Consider the following 22,108-nt stretch of genomic DNA (forward strand, 5'->3'; position numbering starts at 1 on the left):
TTAAGTTTCTAGTGGTGAAAGAGCAGAGAAACCAATTTAAACGGGAAGTTGCCTGCAAAAGGATATAGATCTTCCCTAATAAATTATTGAATATGTTAATATGAATAGAAGTTATAAATATTGCAGCTGTTGAATAAGGGATCGTTATTATGACAACTGGGTTAATAAGACTTTGGAAGCAGAATTTTTTAAAAAATGATTAAACCTGTAATTCTAGCCACCCAATTTATACAACTGGATATTTGATTAATGGGTGTTTGATTGGGTATTGTGATTTGATATGGATACAATGAGGCGTATTTTGGACTTTTGAGACTGGGAACTAATAAAAATTATTTTAAAAATGGGGAAAAGTAGACGGGAAGCTGCCTCGCACGGAGTCAGACCGCCGGGTCTGCCAGGCTGCATGTTGCTGACACGGGCGGGCAGAAGCGGCTCCCTGGGGTTTCAAACTTGGGGCAAACTCCACAGTTGGGAGATTGCCCCTGGGAGCCTTCTGCACTCCACGCAGGCGTCCTCACTGAAAACAGAGCAAGGGGCTAGTCCTCACCGTTTTCCGGAAAGGGCTTAAATTAAATCGGAGCTTTATGCCCTTGCTCCATCCGGGTGTGCATTGTCTGCACAGGCTGGCAGCAGCTTCCCAGGGGTTCTGATTTCTTTGGAGCGGGTGGTAGGATACAGAACGAGGCCCAGCCCAGGAACCGAAGACCCTGAGTCCAGGGAGACCCTCACCTGCAGGAGGCAGCAGCCGTCTCCCTTGGCGCTCACAAACAGCCCCGTGGGGAGCGAAGGGATCTGTCGAGGAAACATAGACCTCAGTATGGCCCACACGGGCCGGCAGCAGCAGCAGGAATTCACGCCTGGAAGGACGTCTTTCGCAGCTCCGTTGGGCATCGTCGGAAAACGAAGCCGGGGCCGTGCGAATCGAACCGCTGACCCTCTCCGCAAACCCCCAGGCGGAGGGCGCCCCCTGAAAAAGTCAGGGTCCCCAGCGGCCCAGAGCCCCTTCTACCCCCCCCCCTGGGGTGGCGAACCCCTTTTTATACCCTGGCCGTTTGCAGCAGCTTCTTGTTGCCCCGGTTCAGCTCAAACGTCTCCTGGTAGTCCAAGTTGGTGGAAGCCAGAGAGATCGTGAGGTTGACGCCTCCGACGTACGAGAGGATGGCGTATTCGGCCAACGCCTGGAGGGCCACGCAGGTGTCCTGTGGGCGGTGGCGGGGAGGGAGAATAAAAGGAAATTGCAGAGTTGGGACCTCCAGAAATCATCCAGCCCAACCCATGTGCAACTCTAAGCCACCGCAGGCAAGAATCATGTTCGAACAAAGTATTTGTTAACACGCGTTATTTCACAATTCTTAAACAGAAAATACGTAATGGAGTCACACAAAAATAGTAATAATCAATTCATATTGCATGGACAAAATTAGAGAAAGTATCAGTCAATCAGTATCAAAGAGCCAAACAAGCCTTTCCACAAATAAGAAAAGTCAACCGCTGTTGCAGGAACAAAATAGTCCACCCAAACATTTGGCGCATCCATTACCACATAATTGCTGGATTGTGACTGTTGAAAGGCTTGTTTGCCTGCGTCCCCCCCTGAAAAAAAGTGCTGTGCAAATGAATAATGGAATCACAGAGTTGGGACCCAACGGTCATCTAGCCCAACCCCCTGCGATGCAAGGGAACGTTGGCCCGACGTGAGACTCAAACCCACGACCCCACGGTTCAGAGTCTCCCGGTCTCCCAACTGAGCTATGAAACGACCACAGCAAGCATCATGCCGCTCTGACTGGTTGCTGGGCAACCCTTCCTCTGCCACACCCCCGGCAGGATTAACCCCTCGGTCCCCGACCCGATGATCCCTGCTGCCGCGCTTCCCACCCCTCCTTTAGGGGGCTTCCTCCGTTTCTGGGCATTTTTTCCCCTCTCGGATTCGGACGGGACGGGCGGACGGGCTCACCTGGGTGGAGGAGAACCCCCCCAGGGCGTTCCTCTGCTGCGAGAGCCATTTGACGACAGGCAGCGCCGACGCCACGTCCCCCAGGGTGGTGTACGTCAAGAGGGCGTAAGCTGTCATCTCAACTTCGGCCGACACCACTGCAGGGGGGGTGCAGAAGAGCGGGGAATTGGGGGGCAGGGGAAACCCACAGAGTGTGTCCCCCCCCAAATCAATAGTCCTTTTCTGCCCTCCAGCAACCTGCACTCCTGGCTTTACACCAACCCGCTCTCCACGTCTTTGCAGAATCCGAACCCGCTACCCTCAAATGCCCCCCCCCAACCCCAGAGGAAAGCCCACCAGGGAGACCCTTCTCTTAATGTTTCGCCCTTGCAAACTGCGGAGACTCACCCGACTGGGAGAGCCCGTCGTTGAAGCCCATGAAAGTGTCCTCGTCCGTCGCCAGGGTGCCCATAAGACTCCAGTGGGTGAAGCCGTCTGAAAAACAAGAGATGAGTCAGGAGGAACTCGGAATCCTTTTATTTTATATTTTAAAGCCAGTCCTTTATTAGGCATAGCAAAGCCACATTGGGACGCGGGTGGCGCTGTGGTCTAAACCCCAGAGCCTAGGGCTTGCCGATCAGAAGGTCGGCGGTTTGAATCCCCGCAATGCCGGGGTGAGCTCCCATTGCTCGGTCCCTGCTCTTGCCAACCTAGCAGTTCAAAAGCACAAAGTGCAAGTAGATAAATAGGTACCACTCTGGCGGGAAGGTAAACGGTGTTTCCGTGCGCTGCTCTGGTTTGCCAGAAGCGGCTCAGTCCGGCTGGCCACATGACCCGGAAGCTGGACGCCGGCTCCCTCGGCCAATAAAACAAGATGAGCACCGCAACCCCAGAGTGGGCCACGACTGGACCTAATGGTCAGGGGTCTCTTTACCTTTACCTTTAAACCGCACATTATCAAACAAACACCGTATGCAAATTGTGCAAAATACGAACTCAGCAAAACAAGCTTTGTCCCAGTCAGATCTTTAATTTGCATAAATAATACAATCCTTTTATTTTTGGAGGGTGGCTCCCAACAGTCCAGTAGAGGACAGGGCAATATGGAGGTCAAAAGGTAAAGGGACCGCTGACCGTTAGGTCCAGTCGTGGCCGACTCTGCGGTTGTGGTTGGAAACTCTTGAAACTGGTAAAACATCTGAAGGCAAAGTTTCTAATGTGTGACATTTTAATGTGTTTTTCATCTTTGTGGGAAGCCGCCCAGAGTGGCTGGGGAAACCAGATGGGTGGGGTACAAATAATAAATTATTATTATTAAAATAGAATAAGGTGGCTGGGCGGCTGACTCACCTTGCGTGAGCGCCATGGCGTTCATCTTCCGCAGGGCGGCGGGCGCAGACAGGCTTCGCAGGAGCGTGAGCGAATAGGCGGTCAGCACAGCGGTGTAGGGGTCTTCGGCCGAGAAGAAGTTGGATTCCAAAAAGTGCTTGGCCTTCGCCACCGAACTCTTTTCTTCCTATGCCGGGAAGGAAGGTGAGAGCGGAGGAAGGAAACCCCAAATCCGGCGGACTCTCAGGTCCCCGTTCCTCTGAGGGTTTTTTCCCGGCAGGGATTCTTTGAGCTGCTCAAATTGTCGTCCTCAAAAAACTTCACTCCGGGGGTTTATCCCCACAGCAGCCACTCACTTTGGGTTTCAGCAAAGCAAACAGGCCAATTTGTCAGCGCAAACTCGGCCCTCCAGATGTTTTGGGACTACAACTCCCATCATCCCTAGCTAACAGGACCGGTGGTCAGGGATGATGGGAGTTGTAGTCTCAAAACATCTGGAGGGCCGAGTTTGCCTATGCCTGGCGTTGGAACAACTTGGCCACAATAAGGAGATTTTGCCCATGGCATGGCTATTTTTCTTCCCATTTTGACTCTATGGCGCCCTCTCTGCATAACCGAGCAATTCTAAAATATAGACACGCTTTGACTCTCGCGAGATTGAATGTCTTGCCCCCGGCTGGACTTGAGGGACGATGCCAACAGATGCCACACGAAAAACGTCCCTGTGGAGATGGCAGTCCCGAATCGGTGGCGCATGCCCTTCTGGCTTGCCCTCTTTATAAAGACTTGAGGGATGAGATTATCACCCCTTTTATTGCCCATTCTGGTTCGCCCAGCCACTGCCCCAGGGTCCTTTCTCCTGGCAGATCAAGATGAGCAGGTGTTTTCAAAGTCTGGGAGTCTTTTTTTGCACTACCCGCCGCACCCTGGCTTCTTAGCGCCCCCCCAAGGGAATCCCCCCCCAAGTTTAAACATTGAGTTTTACCTCAGAGGCGACTCCTGTCTCCAGCAGGGCGGTGACCACGTACGCCGTCAGCGATATCTTCCCATGGATTCCTCCCTGGAATTCGAAAAACACACCAAAAAAAACCCAAATTGGCAGACATCGTGATATATCAGTATGCCAATATATCGCGACATACCTAGAGGTTGACCGTGATACTATATTTTTACGTGTACAACACGCCCCGTGTATAAGATGCCCCCTATTTTGGGGGAATCGAAATTAAGAAAATGGGGGGGGGGTTCCCCATGTATAAGATGACTCCCGATTTTTAGCATGATTTTTGAATTTTAAAAAAAACCTGGTCCTATACACCAAAAAGGACGGTGTATTGATATATTGTGATATACCAGTGTGCTGCGATGTTTAGCTGGCGACATATCGCGATGCCGAAAACCAGGTTATCGGCCAGCCCTAATAATAATAATAATAATAATAATAATAATAATAATAATAATAATATATTATTTATAGCCCGCCCATCTGGCTGAGTTTCCCCAGCCACACTGGGCGGCTCCCAATCAAGTATTAAAAACAATACAGCGTTTTTAGCTGCTGCCCCGGCTTCCTGCCCCTTTTCGGATACCTGGATGTCCTTGTTCAAAATCCGCCCTCTTGCCGGGAACGATCCGTCCTCTTTCTGGTGCCGGATGAGCCAGTCCTTGGCGGCCGAGAGCTCCTTGGGGTCGATGAAGATGAACCCCCGCGACTGGGCAAAGGACTTCAGGACGAAGGCGGTCAGCCTGCCAAGAGAGAGGAGGGCGTCGTCGTCTGGGGACCCCGAAAGCCCCCCGAGGCAGCCGGTGCCAGCGGGCAGCCGGTCCCCCTTCCCCGCAAAGGACCCCGTTTGCCCCCTTACCACATGCTCCCTGAGGAATCCCTCTCGCCAAAGGCGCTGTAGGAGCCGTCCTGCCTCTTGTAGGTCAGCTGGCGCTGGTACCCTGTGGAGAGAGCGTGGGACAGGATCCATGAGAGGCAGTCAAGTACAACATCCCTTGCGATGCTAGAGAAGACATGCCAGGGAATGTTTGGTCCAGCCGGTCGAAGCTTCCTGTTCCTCCTGGCTGGAGCATCCTTCCTTTTGCATGTGATAGAAGGTGGGCATGGCCTCACCTGTCCAGGTAAGAAAAGGACGAGTCACGAAGCACAACTCTCTCCTTTTGACTTCCTTCTTTGTTGGACCAGCTTTTAGCTAGGACTACTCTGCTAGCTCCTAGAATCACTGGGATTATCCCCCCTATGGGGCAGATCCACATGTACATCTTTGTAACTAAGTCTGCCTTCAGGGATCCAACTGTGAACTGATGTGAGTCAACTTCCTTCATTGACTTTGAATAAGATTGTGGCGTCTTTATCCTTTTAAGGGGGATTCAAGGGAACATAGCAGGAACGTACAATTCAATCTGAAGGCAGACCGAATTGTATAATAGTGAGAGGCTCACACGAGCCTGCGACCAGCTATCTGCTGTGCATGTAAAAGGGGGAATGTAACTCTGCTAAGTAAAGGAACTTGCTGGGGCAAGTTAGGGAGGATATTAATAAACAATATACCCTCTCCTGCCGCCTCACAGAGAGCACAAAAGATGGCGGGAGGCGAGGTCCGACTAAAGAAGGAGGATGGAATATGTGCAGCTTATGGACGTAACATATAGAATAAGAGATCAAGAAGAAGTTTGGAGAAGACTGGAAAATGTTTATTGAATACATGGGGGGAAATAGTGTACCCTTGGCAGCATTCAGAGAAATTTACCAGCGTAAATAAGCCACGATGGCTGTAACAATGGAATAACCGAATGGCATAGTTTATGCAAAATATGCAGGGATTTATGATGTGCAAAACGAACCGTGGAACGAGAAGAAAGGGTGTCGTGGTTAAATGGTAAAGCGGAAAATTTAATAAAAATTACATACAAAAAAAGAGAGAGAAATAAATAAAGCTGCCCTGTGGAGCTCTAACCTTGCACTAGGTAATCTGTCGCCTCCCTTTCCACCTCGGGGCTGAGTTGCCGCGTTTTCTGCAAGTACTTGAGGACGAAGATGTTGGGTGCAAAATGGATCATATTCTGCTCCCCGCAGCCGAAAGGCAGTTGTAAGAGGTTGTCCAAGTTGTTGAGGGTCGGGCCCATCACGTCCCCTGCGGGCAGGCAAGAGGACGGAAATTCATGCCTTTTATTTTGCATTTCCCCAACACTACATACAGCGGTACCTTGGTCCCCAGACGCCTTGGCTCCTGAACAAATCAGTCCCCGAACGATTGAAACCCAGAAGTGGCTGTTCCGGTTTTCGAACGATTTTTCGGAAGCCGGACATCCGCTGTGGCTGTCGGCTATTGTTTCCGGGGCGCCTGTGCCAATCAGAAGCCGCGCCTCGGTTTCCGGGCATTTCGGAAGTCAAACGGACTTCTGGAACGGATTAAGTTTGGCGCTTTTGTTTTCGCTCTTTATTTTGTGTTTTTGTGGGTTTTTCGGTTCATTTGTTTTTGTGACAGTGTGGAAACCCAGTTCAGCTACTGATGGATTGTGTGACTCCAGAGACGGATAAAATCCCAAACAATGACTATCATCAGTGCAGGTGAAGAAGAAACAATAAATTTTAATGTTTATCATCTACAATACTCTTATTTATTTTATAGTAGAGTGCATTGATTCTTGCTTTCGTTTTATGGATCGATGGTCTCGTTAGAGAGTAAAATTCATGCTAAATGGCTGTTTTAAGGGTTGTTTTTAAAAGTCCAGAACGGATTAATCCGTTTTGCATGACTTTCTATGGGAAAGCAGTGCGCCTTGGTGTTCTGGCTTCTGGGATAGCTGCGCAGCCTGCATTCGCTCCATAAGACGCACACACATTTCCCCTTACTTTTTAGGAGGGGAAAAGGGAGTCTTATAGAGCAAAAAATGCGGTACTTTCCCCGACTAGTTTAGCAAGCGAACATGCAGGGATTAGGCACCCTCCCAGCTCATCCCCAGTACCGATGACGGAGGCGGTAGCGCGTTCCGACCCGGGGATGACGTTGTGAGGGACGCCCAGCGTGAAAGCCTCGTTGTGGTTCTCGTCCGCCTCCTTCTTCCTCCAAATTTTGAACTCGCCGACCGAGCCCCAGCCTGTCGAGAACCCCACGTACTTCACGTCCAGCGGCTGGGGGGGCGCCCAGCTCACGATGACCGACTCGTTGAGGGCGGAGGGGCCGTGGCCCAACTGCGGGGACAAGGGGAGACACACCGGCTATCAGGAACCCTTCCTTTGCTTCCGGGGTCCCATCGAGGGGCTTGCATTAGGGGACAAATCCCATTTAAGTGTGATCCACGAGAGGCAGTCAAGTACAACGTTCCTTGCAATGCTAGAGTAGACATGCGAGGGAATGGTTGGTCCAGCCGGTCGAAAACTTCCTGTTCCTCCTGGCTGGAGTATCCTTCCTTTTGCATGAAAATTGCATGCATTTAACAGGCAATTTCCCTTTTAAAAATAATGTACAGTGGTACCTCAGGTTAAGTACTTAATTCGTTCCAGAGGTCCGTTCTTAACCTGAAACTGTTCTTAACCTGAAGCACCACTTTAGCTAATGGGGCCTCCTGCTGCCGCCATGCTGCCAGAGCACGATTTCTGTTTTCATCCTGAAGCAGAGTTCTTAACCTGGAGCACTATTTCTGGGTTAGCGGAGTATGTAACCTGAAGCGTATGTAACCTGAAACCCGAGGTACCACTGTACATCTCGAACTGCCAGTTTTATGTATGCTTGAGGTTTGGGGTTTTTTTTGTTTTCAGGTCTGCTCGCTTTTGTCTTCCGACCTCGGATTTGTGCAAATGGGGTTTTAAGGTTTTGAAAAGAGGAAAAGAGAAGGAAATAGGGGCCAACCCCCTTTTGTCGCCCTCTTTTGCTGGAAGTAACCCAGAGCCTTTTTGGCCAGCCGTTGCTTGTGGGACGTGATCCATGAGAGGCAGTCAAGTACAACATTCCTTGTTTTCCTAGAGGGAAACTCCATGCCAGGGAATGTTTGGTCCAGCCGGTCGAAACTTCCTGTTCCTCCTGGCCGGAGCATCCTTCCTTTTGCATGTGATCAAAGGTGGGCGTGACCTCACCTGCCCAGGTAACAAAAGGACGAGTCACATAGCACACCTCTCTCTCTTTGACTTCCTTCTTCGTTTGACCAGCTTCTAGCTAGGACTGCTCTGCTAGCTCTGGGAAGCACTGGGATTATCCCCCCATATGGGGCAGATCCACATGTACATATTTGTAACCAAGTCTGCCTTCAGACTTGGTTATTTAATATAGACACAAACAGTGCGCTAGAAACCCAGCCATTTATTACTTTTAAATATAAATTTAAAGCTAGATGGAGTTGGCAGGAAGTCAATGGAACTAGAAAATAAATTATTATTATTATTAAATATAAATTTAAAGCTAGATGGAGTTGGCAGGAAGTCAATGGAACTAGAAAATAACTTATTATTATTATTTGTAAATATAAATTTAAAGCTAGATGGAATTGGTGGCAAGTCAATGGAACTAGAAGGTGATACAGTGTAATAGATAGGGACAATTTTTCAATGTTTATTTGCAATGGATGATCTTGTGTTATGTTTTTTCTTTCCCTTTGAAGTTAAAGAAAGTAATCTAAAAGCATAAAATAAAATAAAATAAAATAAAATAAAATAAAATGAAATGAAATAAAATAAAATAAAATAAAATAAAATAAAATTTGGCTGAACGCCCACCTGCCCAGGTGAGAAAATTTCCGTGGAGTCAGGGATGCTCTCTGGGCTTCTAGAAACCCCCCTCCCAACGTTGGCACCCCCTCCAGAGATGCCCAAATTTCCCACCTGGACGACCCCGTTGGCCCAGCTGACCCAAAAGCTCCGGAATTCGTCCCAGGAGAGGATGGCGGGCGTCTCTGCGCTGGCCACGGGCTCCCCCATCTTGCTGGTCGAGATCCACGTCTTGGTGTTCTGGCGGCCCCCGATCACGATCTCCGTCATCTCGGCCATGTCATGGGGTCCGGCCGACAGGGCCAGGTGGGCGTTGTGGTGGGCTTTGACGGACACCTCGAAATGCCCCATCCAGGCCGGCTTCCTCACGTACTGGTACTCGTATTTGTTGGGGGTGAAAATGTGGATTTTCTCTAAAGTAAAGGGTAAAGGGACCCCTGACCATTAGGTCCAGTCGTGGCCGACTCTGGGGTTGCGGCGCTCATCTCGCTTTACTGGCCGAAGGAGCCGGCGTACAGCTTCCGGGTCATGTGGCCAGCAGGACTAAGCCGCTTCTGGCAAACCAGAGCAGCGCATGGAAACGCCGTTTACCTTCCCGCCGGAGAGGTACCTATTTATCTACTTGCACTTTGATGTGCTTTCGAACTGCTAGGCTGGCAGGAGCAGGGACCGAGCAACGGGAGCTCACCCCGTCATTGCGGGGATTTGAACCGCCGACCTTCTGACCGGCAAGCCCTAAGCTCTGTGGTTTAACCCACAGTGCCACCCGCATCCCTGGATTTTCTCTAGCCGGGGACTAAAATGGGGAGCAGGGTTCTTTTCCCCACGGGGGTCTTTCTCCATGTAAAGGCAACACATGTACCCAGCTCCACAACGGACCCCTTTGCGCACCAGGCAGCATCACAATTCGAACACAAGACTCAGGAATGCCAGAGTTTTTTTGGGGGGGGGACGGGGAAAGGCTGCTTACTGAATCAAGTCACTGAACCAGGCATGGGAGAGACAGGACAGAATAGTCGGTGTGTCCGAAATGACCGCTGTCCGTACCCGGAAGGGGAAAACTCTTCCAGCTACGGCAGAGAGATATCCTACCCCTCAAACTTACCGTTCGGGCAGAAAAAGACGCTGTAGGTGTATTCCCTGGTGAGGCCCTCTGCCTGGGAAAATAAAAGAAAAAGGTTGATAAATCAAATACCTTTATTGGCATGGCAGTATAAAACATTTCTGGCCACTGCGATAATTAAAAGGGTCAACGGGTGAAGCTGTCGAGGGTCGTAAAGACGAGCTTGACGTTTCCCCAGTCCGCTTTTGTGTGCACACATTGGGAGACAAAGATCTTGCCTGTGTGCAAAATTTGCTGAATTTAGCTGCCGTTCCCAATATCATCTTGGGGCTAAGAGGCAAGGCAAGTGTGAGCAGGTTTGGCGCAGGCTTGCAGAACAATGGAGTGCGTTTTTATTGCAAATATTAAGCCGCCTGTGGGGTGTGTGGGGTGTTCTTTGGGGGGACACAGTGCGCTCCTTCTGGGGCCGTTTGCCTGCCTTTGGCCCCCTCCAAAGTGAAGTTACAGGGAAGCAGGCAGAGGGCCTTCTCGGTGGTGGCACCCACCCTGTGGAACGCCCTCCCATCAGATGTCAAAGAAATAAACAACTACCTGAAGTTTAGAAGACATCTGAAGGCAGCCCTGTTTAGGGAAGCTTTTAATGACTGGCGCTTTAATGTATTTTTAATCTCTTGTTGGAAGCTGCCCAATTATTATTATTATTACTATTATTATTATTATTACTACCAAAGCAATTATTGTCCCTTGCCAGTTTAAGAGTGTTTAATGATCACAGCAAAAGAACAACGCAGAGATTCAAATCAAATCAAATGCTTTTACGGGCATCACAGTATAAAACATTTAAAATCACCGGGATAATGAAAAGGACCAGGGTGAAGCTGTCAAAGGTCATAAGGCTGTGATGGTGTGCTTTGCCCTGCCTGTTCCCCAACAAGGATGGTTCGTTGGGAATCCTTTCGGGTAAAATTGTGGCTAAGAAGGAAGCTGGCTGGAAGTTTGGCCACTGGAAGTTTGGCTTCTTCTCAGAGTTATGGGCCGGAGGTCCGACATTTTGCTCAGCATCAGTTGGCGAGGTCTGCTGTGCAAAGGGCAATCTAAGAGAATGTGGTGCGTTGAATCGGGTCTCGCCCCTAATTCATTCTGCACTCAGGAAAAAAATTAAGGGGCCAACACTGGACAGGCCCTGCTGCTGGGATCTGCTCACCTCGATTAAGATGCTCCTCCGGACGTAGTCGGTCCCGATCGGCGTCCTCTTGTCGGGATAGATGTCCTCAGGGTGCCTCCCGTTCTTGGCGAACGGAGAGCTGTCCTGGCAGCAGCTCCCGGCGTAAGCAAAGGCTTTGGCTAAGAGACAAAGCAGAAATTCCAATTACGGCCGTCATCGTCGCCAAGCCATGATCACGGTGGCGAGACATTTGGGTTTGAGGGTTGAAGGCAAGGATGAACGGCGAAATTTACCGGAAGAAGAAAAAATTGAGATAACAAACTTTTTATAAAAGAATGGAAATGGTTTATGGAATATTTGCAGATAAATTGCAAACAGATAAAGACATTGGTGGGATTATTGTAACAACCTGCCATTTTATAAAAGAGTATATATCTAAAGAAGATAATTACATGAGAAAATTAAATGCATTTGGATATGCAGAAGAGATTCAAAAATGAATTTAAGGAACCACAGAAAGAGGGGGGAGGAACTCCAAGTTTGGAAATGTTAAAATGACTGCAAAGTTAATGACAGGTATAAACCTAAAAAGTATAAATAAAAATTTTAAAAAAGAAGAAGACAAGGATTAATAGAAAGGGGCTTTATTAGGAGCGAAGGGAATATTGCTTATATATAGCGGACAAAGAATCGGAAGATCTTTAGTGTCTTAACTTTTCTTTCTCTCTCTTTTAAATCTTTTCCTATTCCTTTTTCTCTAGCTCTCCCTTCCTTCCTTCCTCTTCTTTTCATTCTCTGTTTTGCCTTTAGCTTGGATATTTCCGTTTGGACAAAACAAAGGCATTTGACGATAACCTTTCTGTTTTCCTTTACAGTGGTACCTCGGGTTACATACGCTTCAGGTTACAGACTCTGCTAACCCAGAAACAGTGCTCCAGGTTAAGAACTTTGCTTCAGGATGAGAACAGAAATCGTGCGGCAGCAGCGGGAGGCCCCATTAGCTAAAGTGGTGCTTCAGGTTAAGAACAGTTTCAGGTTAAGAACGGACCTCTGGAACGAATTAAGTACTTAACCTGAGGTACCACTGTATAAACCCTAATATATATCCCAATATATTATTTTAACGGCACCTGTGATGTTGCTCTGCCCCAGCTCAGCGAAGGCCAGGACGATGGACGTCGGCTTGGCTTTCCCGGGGGCGACGCACTTCTTCCGGGTCAAGAGATGCTTCCCGGGGTGGCCGACAAACTTGGTCCCTTTGGGCACCGAGATCTTCACGTGGACCTGCGCAGAAACGAGGGCAGCAGGGATCCGTCGGCTTGGGTGCAGCTTCTGCGCCGTGGAATCGCAGAGGGTACCCCCAGAGGACATCTAGACCAACCCACCCCCGGCAAGGCAGGAAAGTCCCCTGGGCTGGTCCCCGGAGTAGCTTTGCACACAACGCACTAAAATCCAAAAACCTTGCCCTGTTCAAAGGTTTCCGGGTGGTGTTCCTCGCAAGCAAATTCAGAAGGGTGCGATCTCTTCCAGGCATATTTTTTTTTTGGGGGGGGAGAAATACGACTGAATTCCTATGCCCCACAAATAACCCATTTTAAATAAAAGGACACATGTCAAAACACGCTGATTCCCGGACCATCCATGGGCCAGATTGTGAAGGCGATTGAGCCGGATCCGGCCCCTAGTTTGCCTACCCATGAATTGAACCCCGGGCCAAAACTCTTAACTATTACGCCACACTACCCTCCCTGCTTCCTTGCCGTTCCCAGGCTGGGAAGGACGCCGGGGCTTCTCACCTCCGCACACACGGGCAGGTAGTTGTGGACGGTGAGGGGGACTTTGGTCTGCTCCCCACGGATGACGCTGTAGGGCAGGGAGAAGTCCACAAAGAAGGGCTTGAAGGTCCTCAGCTGGGATTGGGGGGCAAGGCCAAGACCCTTCTCCTCCGAGATGCCCACGGCCTCCGCCAGCCACGTGGTGATGGAGCCGGGCGTCTCCACCCGCAGCTGGGCTTCCCCGGAGACGTCGCTGCGTCGAGAGGGAGAGAGAGAAGAGGGCCGGGGGCGAGGAAGGAGTCGTGGGAACAGTGATAAAAATAATAATTTGAGAATATTAAAAACACAATAGAACCTCAAATGTTAAAAACTTCCCTAAACAGAACTGCCTTCAGGTGTCTCCTAAAAGTCAGATAGTCCTTTATCTCCTTGACATCTGGTGGGATGGCGTTCCACAAGGCAGGCGCCACCACCGAGAAGGCCCTCTGTCCAGTTCCCTGGAACCTCACTTCTCGCAGGGAGGGAACCGCCAGAAGACCCTCAGGAGATGGAGCCCGCTGTCTGCCAGCGTGGTGCCCAACCCTGAAAACATACCTGACGTTGAAGCAGCGCCACAGCCACGTCTCAGGGAAAAATGTCCTTTTCTTCTTATCTGCTCTGTGAGCGGAAAGAGAGACAGGAGGGTTGAAGGTTCGGGAGGGCAGGCGGGGGGGGGAATGCACCGTGAGTTTAAAGGACTTTTGTGGGGTCAAATGGGCACAGCTAACCCGCCACCCCGAGGAGACGGGGTTCCCTTCCATCTCCACGATTCTGGGAGTTCAAACCCGCAGCTCTCAGCCAGCTCCCTAAACCATTGCCGGCTGGACTTAACCATCTAAAGCAATGCGGAGAGAAATTAGAAGAAAAGGAGGAGCGAGAAACTGCTCCAGCTAAGGAGAAGACACTAAGGCAAACAAGAGGGAAGGGGGTGTTGAAAGGAAGCAGCTGATCGGCAAGCGATCGGGAGGGAGATAAGGGACGCTAGAGATAAAGGAGGCTGCCTGGGAGCAGGGAGGTAAAAGCCTATGGATCCTCAGGATTTTTGCACTGGGTCACCCCAAATTCACCATCATATCACATAGTATGTCCATGGCTACAGCCTGCACCAAAAAAATTACGCATCCACTGTTTCGTGGGGCCGCAATGGCGCAAAAACGTGGTACAAAGCACGGATCCACATGGATCCTCAGGATTTTTGCATTGGGCTACCCCAAACTCACATGTCTGTGGCCACAGCATGAACCGCAAAAATCCTACATCCACTGTTTGATTCAGAATAATTTTTTTTCTTGTTTTCCTCCTCTAAAAACTAGGTGCACCTTATGGTCAGCTGCATCTTATGGAGCGAAAAATACAGGTGTGTTTGGACATTTGCTCCAAGCCCACAGACCTGCTTACCTGGGCGCCACCCGGGAAGGGGCCGAGGCGACGAGGGTCCCCGTGTGGGGCTGGAAAGCCGGGACGGCCTCGTCCGTGTACATCCCTCCATGCTGCCGGTGGTGGAGACTGACCACGTCTGTCATGACCACCAGGCCGGTTTCCTGGGCGGCGGCGAGCCGCAAACGACACAAGAAAAAAGAGAGAGGGTCCATGGTCTTTCTTAGGTTGGTTTAAATCACAGCCTTGGACAGATCGAAGGTGGGATCTAGTGCCTGCAAGGCGGACGTTCTCCCTCTTCCCCCAAAGTCTCCTCCTGAGAAGACCCATTTGGCAGAGCACCAAGCAACCGCCATGGAAATATATAGATCTACAGTGGAACCTTGGTTCCCAAATGCCAGAAACCCAGAAGGAAGTGTTCCGGTTTTCAAATGTTTTCTGGAAGCTGGATGTCCGACGCGGCTGTCGGCTATTGTTTCCGGGGTGCCTGAACCAATCAGAAGCTGCACCTCGGTTTCTGAACATTTCAGAAGTCAAACAGGCTTCCGGAACTGATTACGTTTGGTGCTTTTGTTTTGCTATTTATTTTTGTGACTGTGTGGAACCAAGTTCAGCTACTGATTGAGTGACGGTGTGACTCCGGAAATGGATAAAAGCCCTCCATCCAAATAATGACTGTCATCGGCACAGGTAAGAAAAAAAATTAATGGTAATTTTTATCATCTACAATACGCTCTTATTTATTTTATAGCATAGCACATTGTTTATTGCTTTTATTTTGTGGATCGATGGCCTTGTTAGATAGTAAAATCCATGCTAAATTTTAGGGGTTGCTTTTAAAAGTCTGGAATGGATTAATCTGTTTCGCATTCCTTTCTATGGGAAAGCAGCGCACCTTGGGTTTTGGAACACTTTGGTTTTGGAACGGAATTTTCTGAACGGATTAAGTTTGAGAACCAAGGGACCACTGTATGTCCTATTTTTGTTTTATTGCTATGGCTGACGGTCGGCGCAACTGAAATTTCCGTGTGTTTTCGAATGCAGAACCTACGACTTCCCCCCGATTAGTTTAGCTAGCAAACACACAGGGAGATCACCCCTCACCGTGAACGCGAAGCGGGCATCCTTGGTGATGTCCCAGTGCCAGGGAAAGATGGAGGAACGGCGCCGGCGGGAAGACATCCCTGCCCACCAGAAATGCCCGTCTTCCTTGGCGGCACCAAAGGCGTCCGAAACGTCGTAGTCCGCCATCTCCTGGAAGATCTGCGGCAGGAGACAGAACGGCCGTTGAGGGTTGAAGCTGGGGTCTTCTGTACGCCAAGCAAGGTCTTTGCCATGGGGAGACAGCCCTTCTCGGTGCCAACTCTGATGTCTGTTTGAACACGTGGAGGACCAGCACTCACCTGGTCCGTGGTCAGCTGGAAGCCCGGCTTGAGGAGGTGGACACTCTTGTCCACTGCGGCCAGGCAGACGCAGCTCCCCTTGGCTGCGGACACCTTGAGGGTCAGCGTGTCTCCAGGCCGAGTCTCGTTGGTGGAAAAGGCCACGGAAACCTGGTGGCGAGAGAAGTGGAGGAAGAGAAGATGGTGATGGAGGAGGTGATGGAGGAGGAACAGGAGGAGGAGGAGGTGGTGGGGAAGGAGAAGGCGTTGAAAGAGATGTTGAAGGACAGGAAAATAAGAAGGAGAAGATGAAGGAGAAAGAGAAGGGGAAGAAAAGGACGAAGGAGAAAGAAGGAGAAGATGGTAGAGAGGGAGAAGATGACAAAGGAGATGATGAAGGAGAAGAGGGAGAAGAAAGAGGAAGAGATGAAGGAGAAACAGGAGGTGGAGGAGATGTTGAAGGAAAGGAGAAGAAGGAGAAGGTTGTGAAGGAGATGATAAAGAAGGAAAAGAAAGAGAAGAAAGAGGAGGAGATGAAGAAGAAGGAGAAGATGAGGAAAGAGAAGAAGAAGAAAAGGATGATGGAGGAGATGGAGATGGAGGAGGAACAGGAGGAGGAGGACACAGTGGGAAGGAGAAGGCAATGAAAGAGATGTTGAAGGAGGAGAAGGAAAGGAGAAGGAGAAAAGGGTGAAGGAGAAAGAGGAGGAGGAGATGAAGAAGCCCCATCCACCCCAGAGCCCCCACCTGCATGGCCGCCCACGGCCGCTACCTGGTTCTCGAAGGAGGGCTTGACAGCAAACTGCAGGCTGTCGGTGACCCCTTCCCCGTCTTCCCGGACGTAGTAGGCGAGGAGGCGTCCCAGGGGGGCCATCTTGGGGGTCACGGAGAAGCGGACCGAGGTGACGCAGGTGTTCATCTCGGGCGCAGGGGGGGCCGTTGGCCCTAAGGGGAGGGAGTGGAAAGGCAGCAATATTGCATCCGGACGATGCCGTCAAATTAAACGTGTTGATTTGCAAGGCCCTGGACGAACCGGGTCCCTTAGACCCCCAAGACCTTTGGGGTTCCTTTGCAGAACCACAGACTTGGAAGGGATCCCCCGAGGGCCATCTAGACCAACCCCCCCATGCTACACATTCCCCCAGCTCCCTGGGGCACCCAGGAGATGGGCCCCTGGCTGAGAGACCCCCAGGGGGAGTCTTTTTCCCACAGAGACCCTCCGATGCCCCCTAGACACCTCTGAGCCTGACACAACTGGGAACTTGCCATCCGCACTGAACTGGCACCAATCGTTTTGCTTGCAAAACTTAATAAAAATTATTTTGAAAAAGAGAGAGAGGGGGGCACGGCCAGAAACTCCCCCCTGCCCAATACCGAACTGCAAATCAGGGCGTCTTAAGGATACATGGCTCCAGGGTGCAAATATCCGCCTGGCACCCCGAGTTTGCCCAGTCCCAGGCGGCAGAAGGGTGGAGTTGGCCAGCTGCCTCAGTGTCTCGGTCGCCCCCGAACTTGTGCCTCTTCCCTGACTCAACTCTCGGGCCCCGGACCCTTGGAGTCCAGCGCCCAGGTGCCCCACACCCCTTGTGCCTATGGGCAAGACGTCCCTGCCGCAAAGCCGTGCCTGGGACGTGGGTGACGCCTCCGCTCCCAAGCACATCCCTCTTGCTCCTTTGTCGGGTGACGTCCGAGGGCTGCACCCCCGAGAGGACGATGTTCCCTCGCGACACCACCTCGTAGTAGAGGGTGAAATTGCAGGGGCAGGTGGACTTCAGCATGACGGACGCCTCCTCGCCCACCTGGGGAGAGAGAAGGGATTTGAGGGGTATCGGGGTCAGAGATCCCCAAAGACGCCCCAAAAAAACACCGTTTATGTACAGTGGCTCAGATGAAAAGAAGATAACAGTTCCTACTCAGGGATCGTGCTTAGATCGTGACTGTGGGAATGTTCAGGGAGGCAGGAGAAGGATATATATCATTCCCATTTTAAACGTATACAGTGGATAAGGTCATTGCCAGGCTTGTTTAAGTCTCTAAAATAAGTTTCCCGGTAATTCCCCTTTAATGTAATGGTACCCCTGACCATTAGGTCCAGTCGCGGCCGACTCTGGGGTTGCGGCGCTCATCTCGCTTTATTGGCCGAGGGAGCCGGCATACAGCTTCTGGGTCATGTGGCCAGCAGGACGAAGCCGCTTCTGGCGAACCAGAGCAGCGCACGGAAACGCTGTTTACCTTCCCGTCGGAGCGGTACCTATTCATCTACTTGCACTTTGAGGTGCTTTCGAACTGCTAGGTGGGCAGGAGCTGGGACCGAGCAACGGGAGCTCACTCTGTCATTGCGGGGATTCGAACCGCCGACCTTCTGATTGGCAAGTCCTAGGCTCTGTGGTTTAACCCACAGCGCCCCCCATGCCAGGAGATGAGTGGCTCCAAGCGGAGGAGGACCATCGAGGGGGGTCCCAAACCTCCACCCCCAGCCCCCCAACCTTGGCAACCAGGGAGAGGCTCACCTGGAAAGGCCGTTCCGGCATCTGAAGTTGGATGTAGCACTTGCTGGGGGAATACCAGCCGCTGATGGAGAGGAAATTGGGAAGGTACTGGTCCCCGGCAGACGCCCCTCCCAGGGCCGTGACTTTGGTCTGGGGGGGGGGAGAGAGAGGGGGAGGCAGGGAGGTCAGGCTGTGATCCGTTCCCACCCCCTCGCCTCTTAGAATCATAGAAGGGACCCCCTCCCCGAGACAAATATACCATATTTTTCCGTCTATATTTTTTGAGCCCCAAATTAAGAAATAAATAATGGCAACATTCCGTGTATAAGAAGACGCCCAATTTTAAGCTTAAAAAAATCTGGGGGGGGGATATAGCCTTATACAAGACTAGATTTGACATTTTCATCCCCAAAAAGTTTTTGATTTGCGTTTCTGCTGAAATGAGGCTGCATTTTAATGTTATATTTTGATCTTGTTTTTCAGTTGTCTTTTAATCCATCGTTTTTCTACCTGGAGTCAGCCGCCCTGAGCCCGGTCTTGGCTGGGGAGGGCGGGGTATAAATAAAAATTATTTTTATTATTACAAGGAAAAATATGGTATTTTTTTTAAAAGGAGGGATTCCCCCCCCCGGGATCATCCAGCCCCCTGCCCCAGAGATATGAGACACCCACTCTGCCGGCCCCCTGGTGGGGGTCTCCCAAGCCCCCCAGCCCCATCCGTGGCTCTCACCCACCTCCAGCCAGACGTACTGGGCAGCCGAGGGGATGGAGGGGATTTCGAACTCCACCGATCCGCCGCGCGACACCAACTCGCTGGTGTAGATGTTGTCCTTGGGGGTCAGCTCAGCCTTGACCCGGACCCTCACGCCGTCCGCAGGGCTCCCGTCGGGGTACGTGACTTCCACCTGGTGGGGGGAGAGAAGGAGAGGTGGGGGGAGACGGATCCAGCAACTACGGCGCGTGGGGAGAGGCTTGGGGAGGGATGCCCCCAGCCCCAAAGTGGAAAGAAAAAATTAAATTACCGCAAAACAGGAAACTAAGAACATGCAGGTTGTTTAGCTAAGCAGCTGATCGGAGAGGAGGCGTGGGGCTTTAGGAATACAGTGGGACCTTGGTTCTCAAACGCCTTGGTTCCCAAATGCCGAAAACCCAGAAGTGAGTGTTCTGGTTTTCGAACGCTTTTTGGAAGCCGGACGTCCGACACAGCTGTCGGCTATTGTTTCCGGGACGCCTGCGCCAATCAGAAGCCGCGCCTCGGTTTTCGAGCATTTCAGAAGTCAAATGGACTTCCGGAACGGATTAAGTTTGGCGCTTTGGCTTTTGCTCTTTATTTTGCGTTTTTGAGGCTTTTTCGGTTCATTTGTTTTTGTGACTCTGCAGAACCCAGTTCAGCTACTGATTGATTGATTGATTGATTGATTGTGTGACTGCGGAAATGGATAAAAGCCCCCCCATCCAAACCATGACTGTCATCAGTGCATGTCAGAAAAAAATAATATTTTTTATTTTTATCATCTACAATACTGCCTTATTTATTTTATAGTACGGCACATTGATGATTGCTTTCATTTTATGGATTGATGGCCTCGCTAGACAGTAAAATTCATTTCAAATGACTGTTTTAGGGGTTGATTTTAAAAGTCTGGAACGGATTAATCCATTTTGCATTCCTTTCTATGGAAAAGCACGCCTTGGTTTTGGAATGGACTTCCGGAACGGATTAAGTTTGAGAAGCAAGGTACTACTGCAGGAATAGGCAAACTCAGCCCCCCAGATGTTTTGGGACTACAGTTCCCATCATCCCTGACCACCGGTCCTGTTAGCTAGGGATGATGGGAGTTGTAGTCCCAGAACATCTGGAGAGCCGAGTTTGGGGATGCCTGGCATATCGTATTGTTATTTTATTGCTGTGGCCAACGGCTGATGCAAATAAAGATGAATTCATTCATTCTGGATATCCTAAGGTAAAGGGACCCCTGACCATTAAGTCCAGTCGTGGCCGACTCTGGGGTTGCAGCGCTCATCTCGCTTTATTGGCCAAGGGAGCCGGCGTACAGCTTCCGGGTCATGTAGCCAGCAGGACTAAGCCGCTTCTGGTGAACAAGAGCAGCGCGCGGAAACGCCGTTTCCCTTCCCGCTGGAGCGGTACCTATTTATCTACTTGTACTGGTGTGCTTTCAAACTGCTAGGTTGGCAGGAGCAGGGACCGAGCAACGGGAGCTCACCCCGTCATTGCGGGGATTCGAACCGCCGCCCTAGGCTCTGTGGTTTAACCCGCCCGCGTCTCATCTTCTGAATGTCCTAGGACTGCTGTATTCCGGGAATGACGCTCTGCGCTCACCTTTGCCCTGTACGGCAGGCCCGGCTTGAAGTGTTTCGGTGTCCCCCTGCTGTACTTGATGTCGACCAGCTGTTTCTGGACTGGGGTGGAGTCGTCGAAGGTGACCTGGCGGCTGCCGTCGGCCCCCGTGACCGTCGCCCAGATGCTCACGGTGCCGCGGAAATGCTCAGGGACGTCGGCCGGCATCATGTCACTCACGCACACGTCGAAATCTGCAGAGCCGTCGATCTGAGGGAGGGAGGGAGCGCAGGGTCAGGGTCGCCCACACTGGCCGGCAGCAGCGCCTCTATGGGGTCTGCAGGGGGGCATTCCCTAGCCCACGCCCCAGGGAGGCTGCTGGAAGTCAAAGCTGGCACCATGGCAAGATCCCAGAAGGGAATTTGGGCTATCTGCCTGGCGCTAATGGGAAACGCAGCCAGATGGGCAGGGTATAAATAAATATTATTATTATTATTATGGCAGAAGGCTAGACCTCCCTTTGCCTTAGTTGTGACACATTGAGATTTCCCTTTGTGTGCAGAAATCGAAAGCGCCGACGCCGAGAGCTCTGGATCGCAGCAGGAGGATGAAGAGATGAAAATGAAAAATATTCCACACAGAATTATAATTACAGTGGTACCTTGGGTTAAGTACTTAATTCATTCCGGAGGTCCGTTCTTAACCTGAAACTGTTTTTAACCTGAAGCACCACTTTAGCTAATGGGGCCTCCCGCCGCTGGAGCACGATTTCTGTTCTCATCCTGAAGCAAAGTTCTTAACCTGAAGCACTATTTCCGGGTTAGCGGAGTCTGTAACCTAAAGCGTATGTAACCCGAGGTACCACTGTATTTGCATAAATCAAAAGCGCCGACCCCAAGAGCGCTGGATCGCAGGAGGAGAATGAAGAGAAGAAAATGAAAAATATTCCGCACAGAATTATAATTATAATACTTGTAAAAAAAGAGAGAGAGAGAGAGTTACGGAATGGGCAGAAAAGGTTCCAGCCGCCGTTCCTCAAGCCACTGTCCATCACCCCCTTGACCGCTCACCTCCATGGTTTTGAGGACTGGGTGGCCAGACTCATGCTTGTAGTAGCCGACTCCGTTGACTGTCATGTTGACGGCCAGACGGCCGGCGACCGGCTTCCCAAAAGTGTACCTGGGGGGAAAGGAGCGGCTTCAGAGAGGGGGCCCCAATCCGGCCCTCGCCTCTGGACCCTCTGCCCCCCCACCAGCCAGCCAAGGTTCCCGAATGTACACTCCCCCCGTCCCTATCCTCACCTGGCGTGGACGGTCGCTTTCTCACATGCGCCGAGGTCCCGGATGTAGCGCGGCGGGTCGATGCGCACCTCAAATTTGGGTAAAACTGGTGGGGGAGAGGAGGAGGGAGAGGTTGACCGCTGCCAACAGGGGGGCGTCCCCAAAGACCCTCTGCAAAGGGGGTCAGGCCCCAGGGGGGGTCTCCCAGGCCGGTCTCTTGAGACCCCCTCCTTAATGGGACTGAAGCAGCCTTTTCCCTCGCTC

General features: G+C 51.0%; 1 protein-coding gene across 1 annotated transcript in view; it reads right to left on the bottom strand.

The window, feature by feature from the left end:
• The window catches only part of CPAMD8 (C3 and PZP like alpha-2-macroglobulin domain containing 8), a 40,208-nt gene that overhangs the window by 8,258 nt on the left and 9,842 nt on the right, over positions 1–22,108 (bottom strand). The window contains exons 9-34 of the mRNA XM_082206832.1: positions 21,866–21,950; positions 21,635–21,743; positions 20,607–20,834; positions 19,000–19,170; positions 18,287–18,415; positions 17,419–17,575; positions 16,549–16,721; positions 15,798–15,947; positions 15,499–15,657; positions 14,416–14,558; positions 13,573–13,635; positions 13,000–13,231; positions 12,334–12,487; positions 11,243–11,382; positions 10,081–10,132; positions 9,090–9,388; positions 7,241–7,466; positions 6,229–6,405; positions 5,131–5,212; positions 4,858–5,014; positions 4,254–4,328; positions 3,290–3,455; positions 2,348–2,434; positions 1,961–2,097; positions 1,047–1,202; positions 733–795 (exon numbers count right to left, since the gene is read on the bottom strand). Of these exons, the coding sequence (XP_082062958.1) occupies positions 733–795; positions 1,047–1,202; positions 1,961–2,097; positions 2,348–2,434; positions 3,290–3,455; positions 4,254–4,328; positions 4,858–5,014; positions 5,131–5,212; positions 6,229–6,405; positions 7,241–7,466; positions 9,090–9,388; positions 10,081–10,132; positions 11,243–11,382; positions 12,334–12,487; positions 13,000–13,231; positions 13,573–13,635; positions 14,416–14,558; positions 15,499–15,657; positions 15,798–15,947; positions 16,549–16,721; positions 17,419–17,575; positions 18,287–18,415; positions 19,000–19,170; positions 20,607–20,834; positions 21,635–21,743; positions 21,866–21,950 (3,770 nt within the window). The remainder of the gene's footprint in view (positions 1–732; positions 796–1,046; positions 1,203–1,960; positions 2,098–2,347; positions 2,435–3,289; positions 3,456–4,253; positions 4,329–4,857; positions 5,015–5,130; positions 5,213–6,228; positions 6,406–7,240; positions 7,467–9,089; positions 9,389–10,080; positions 10,133–11,242; positions 11,383–12,333; positions 12,488–12,999; positions 13,232–13,572; positions 13,636–14,415; positions 14,559–15,498; positions 15,658–15,797; positions 15,948–16,548; positions 16,722–17,418; positions 17,576–18,286; positions 18,416–18,999; positions 19,171–20,606; positions 20,835–21,634; positions 21,744–21,865; positions 21,951–22,108) is intronic.

This window comes from Podarcis vaucheri (genome assembly GCF_965113315.1).
Source record: "Podarcis vaucheri genome assembly, chromosome: 18".
Lineage (NCBI taxonomy): Eukaryota > Metazoa > Chordata > Lepidosauria > Squamata > Lacertidae > Podarcis > Podarcis vaucheri.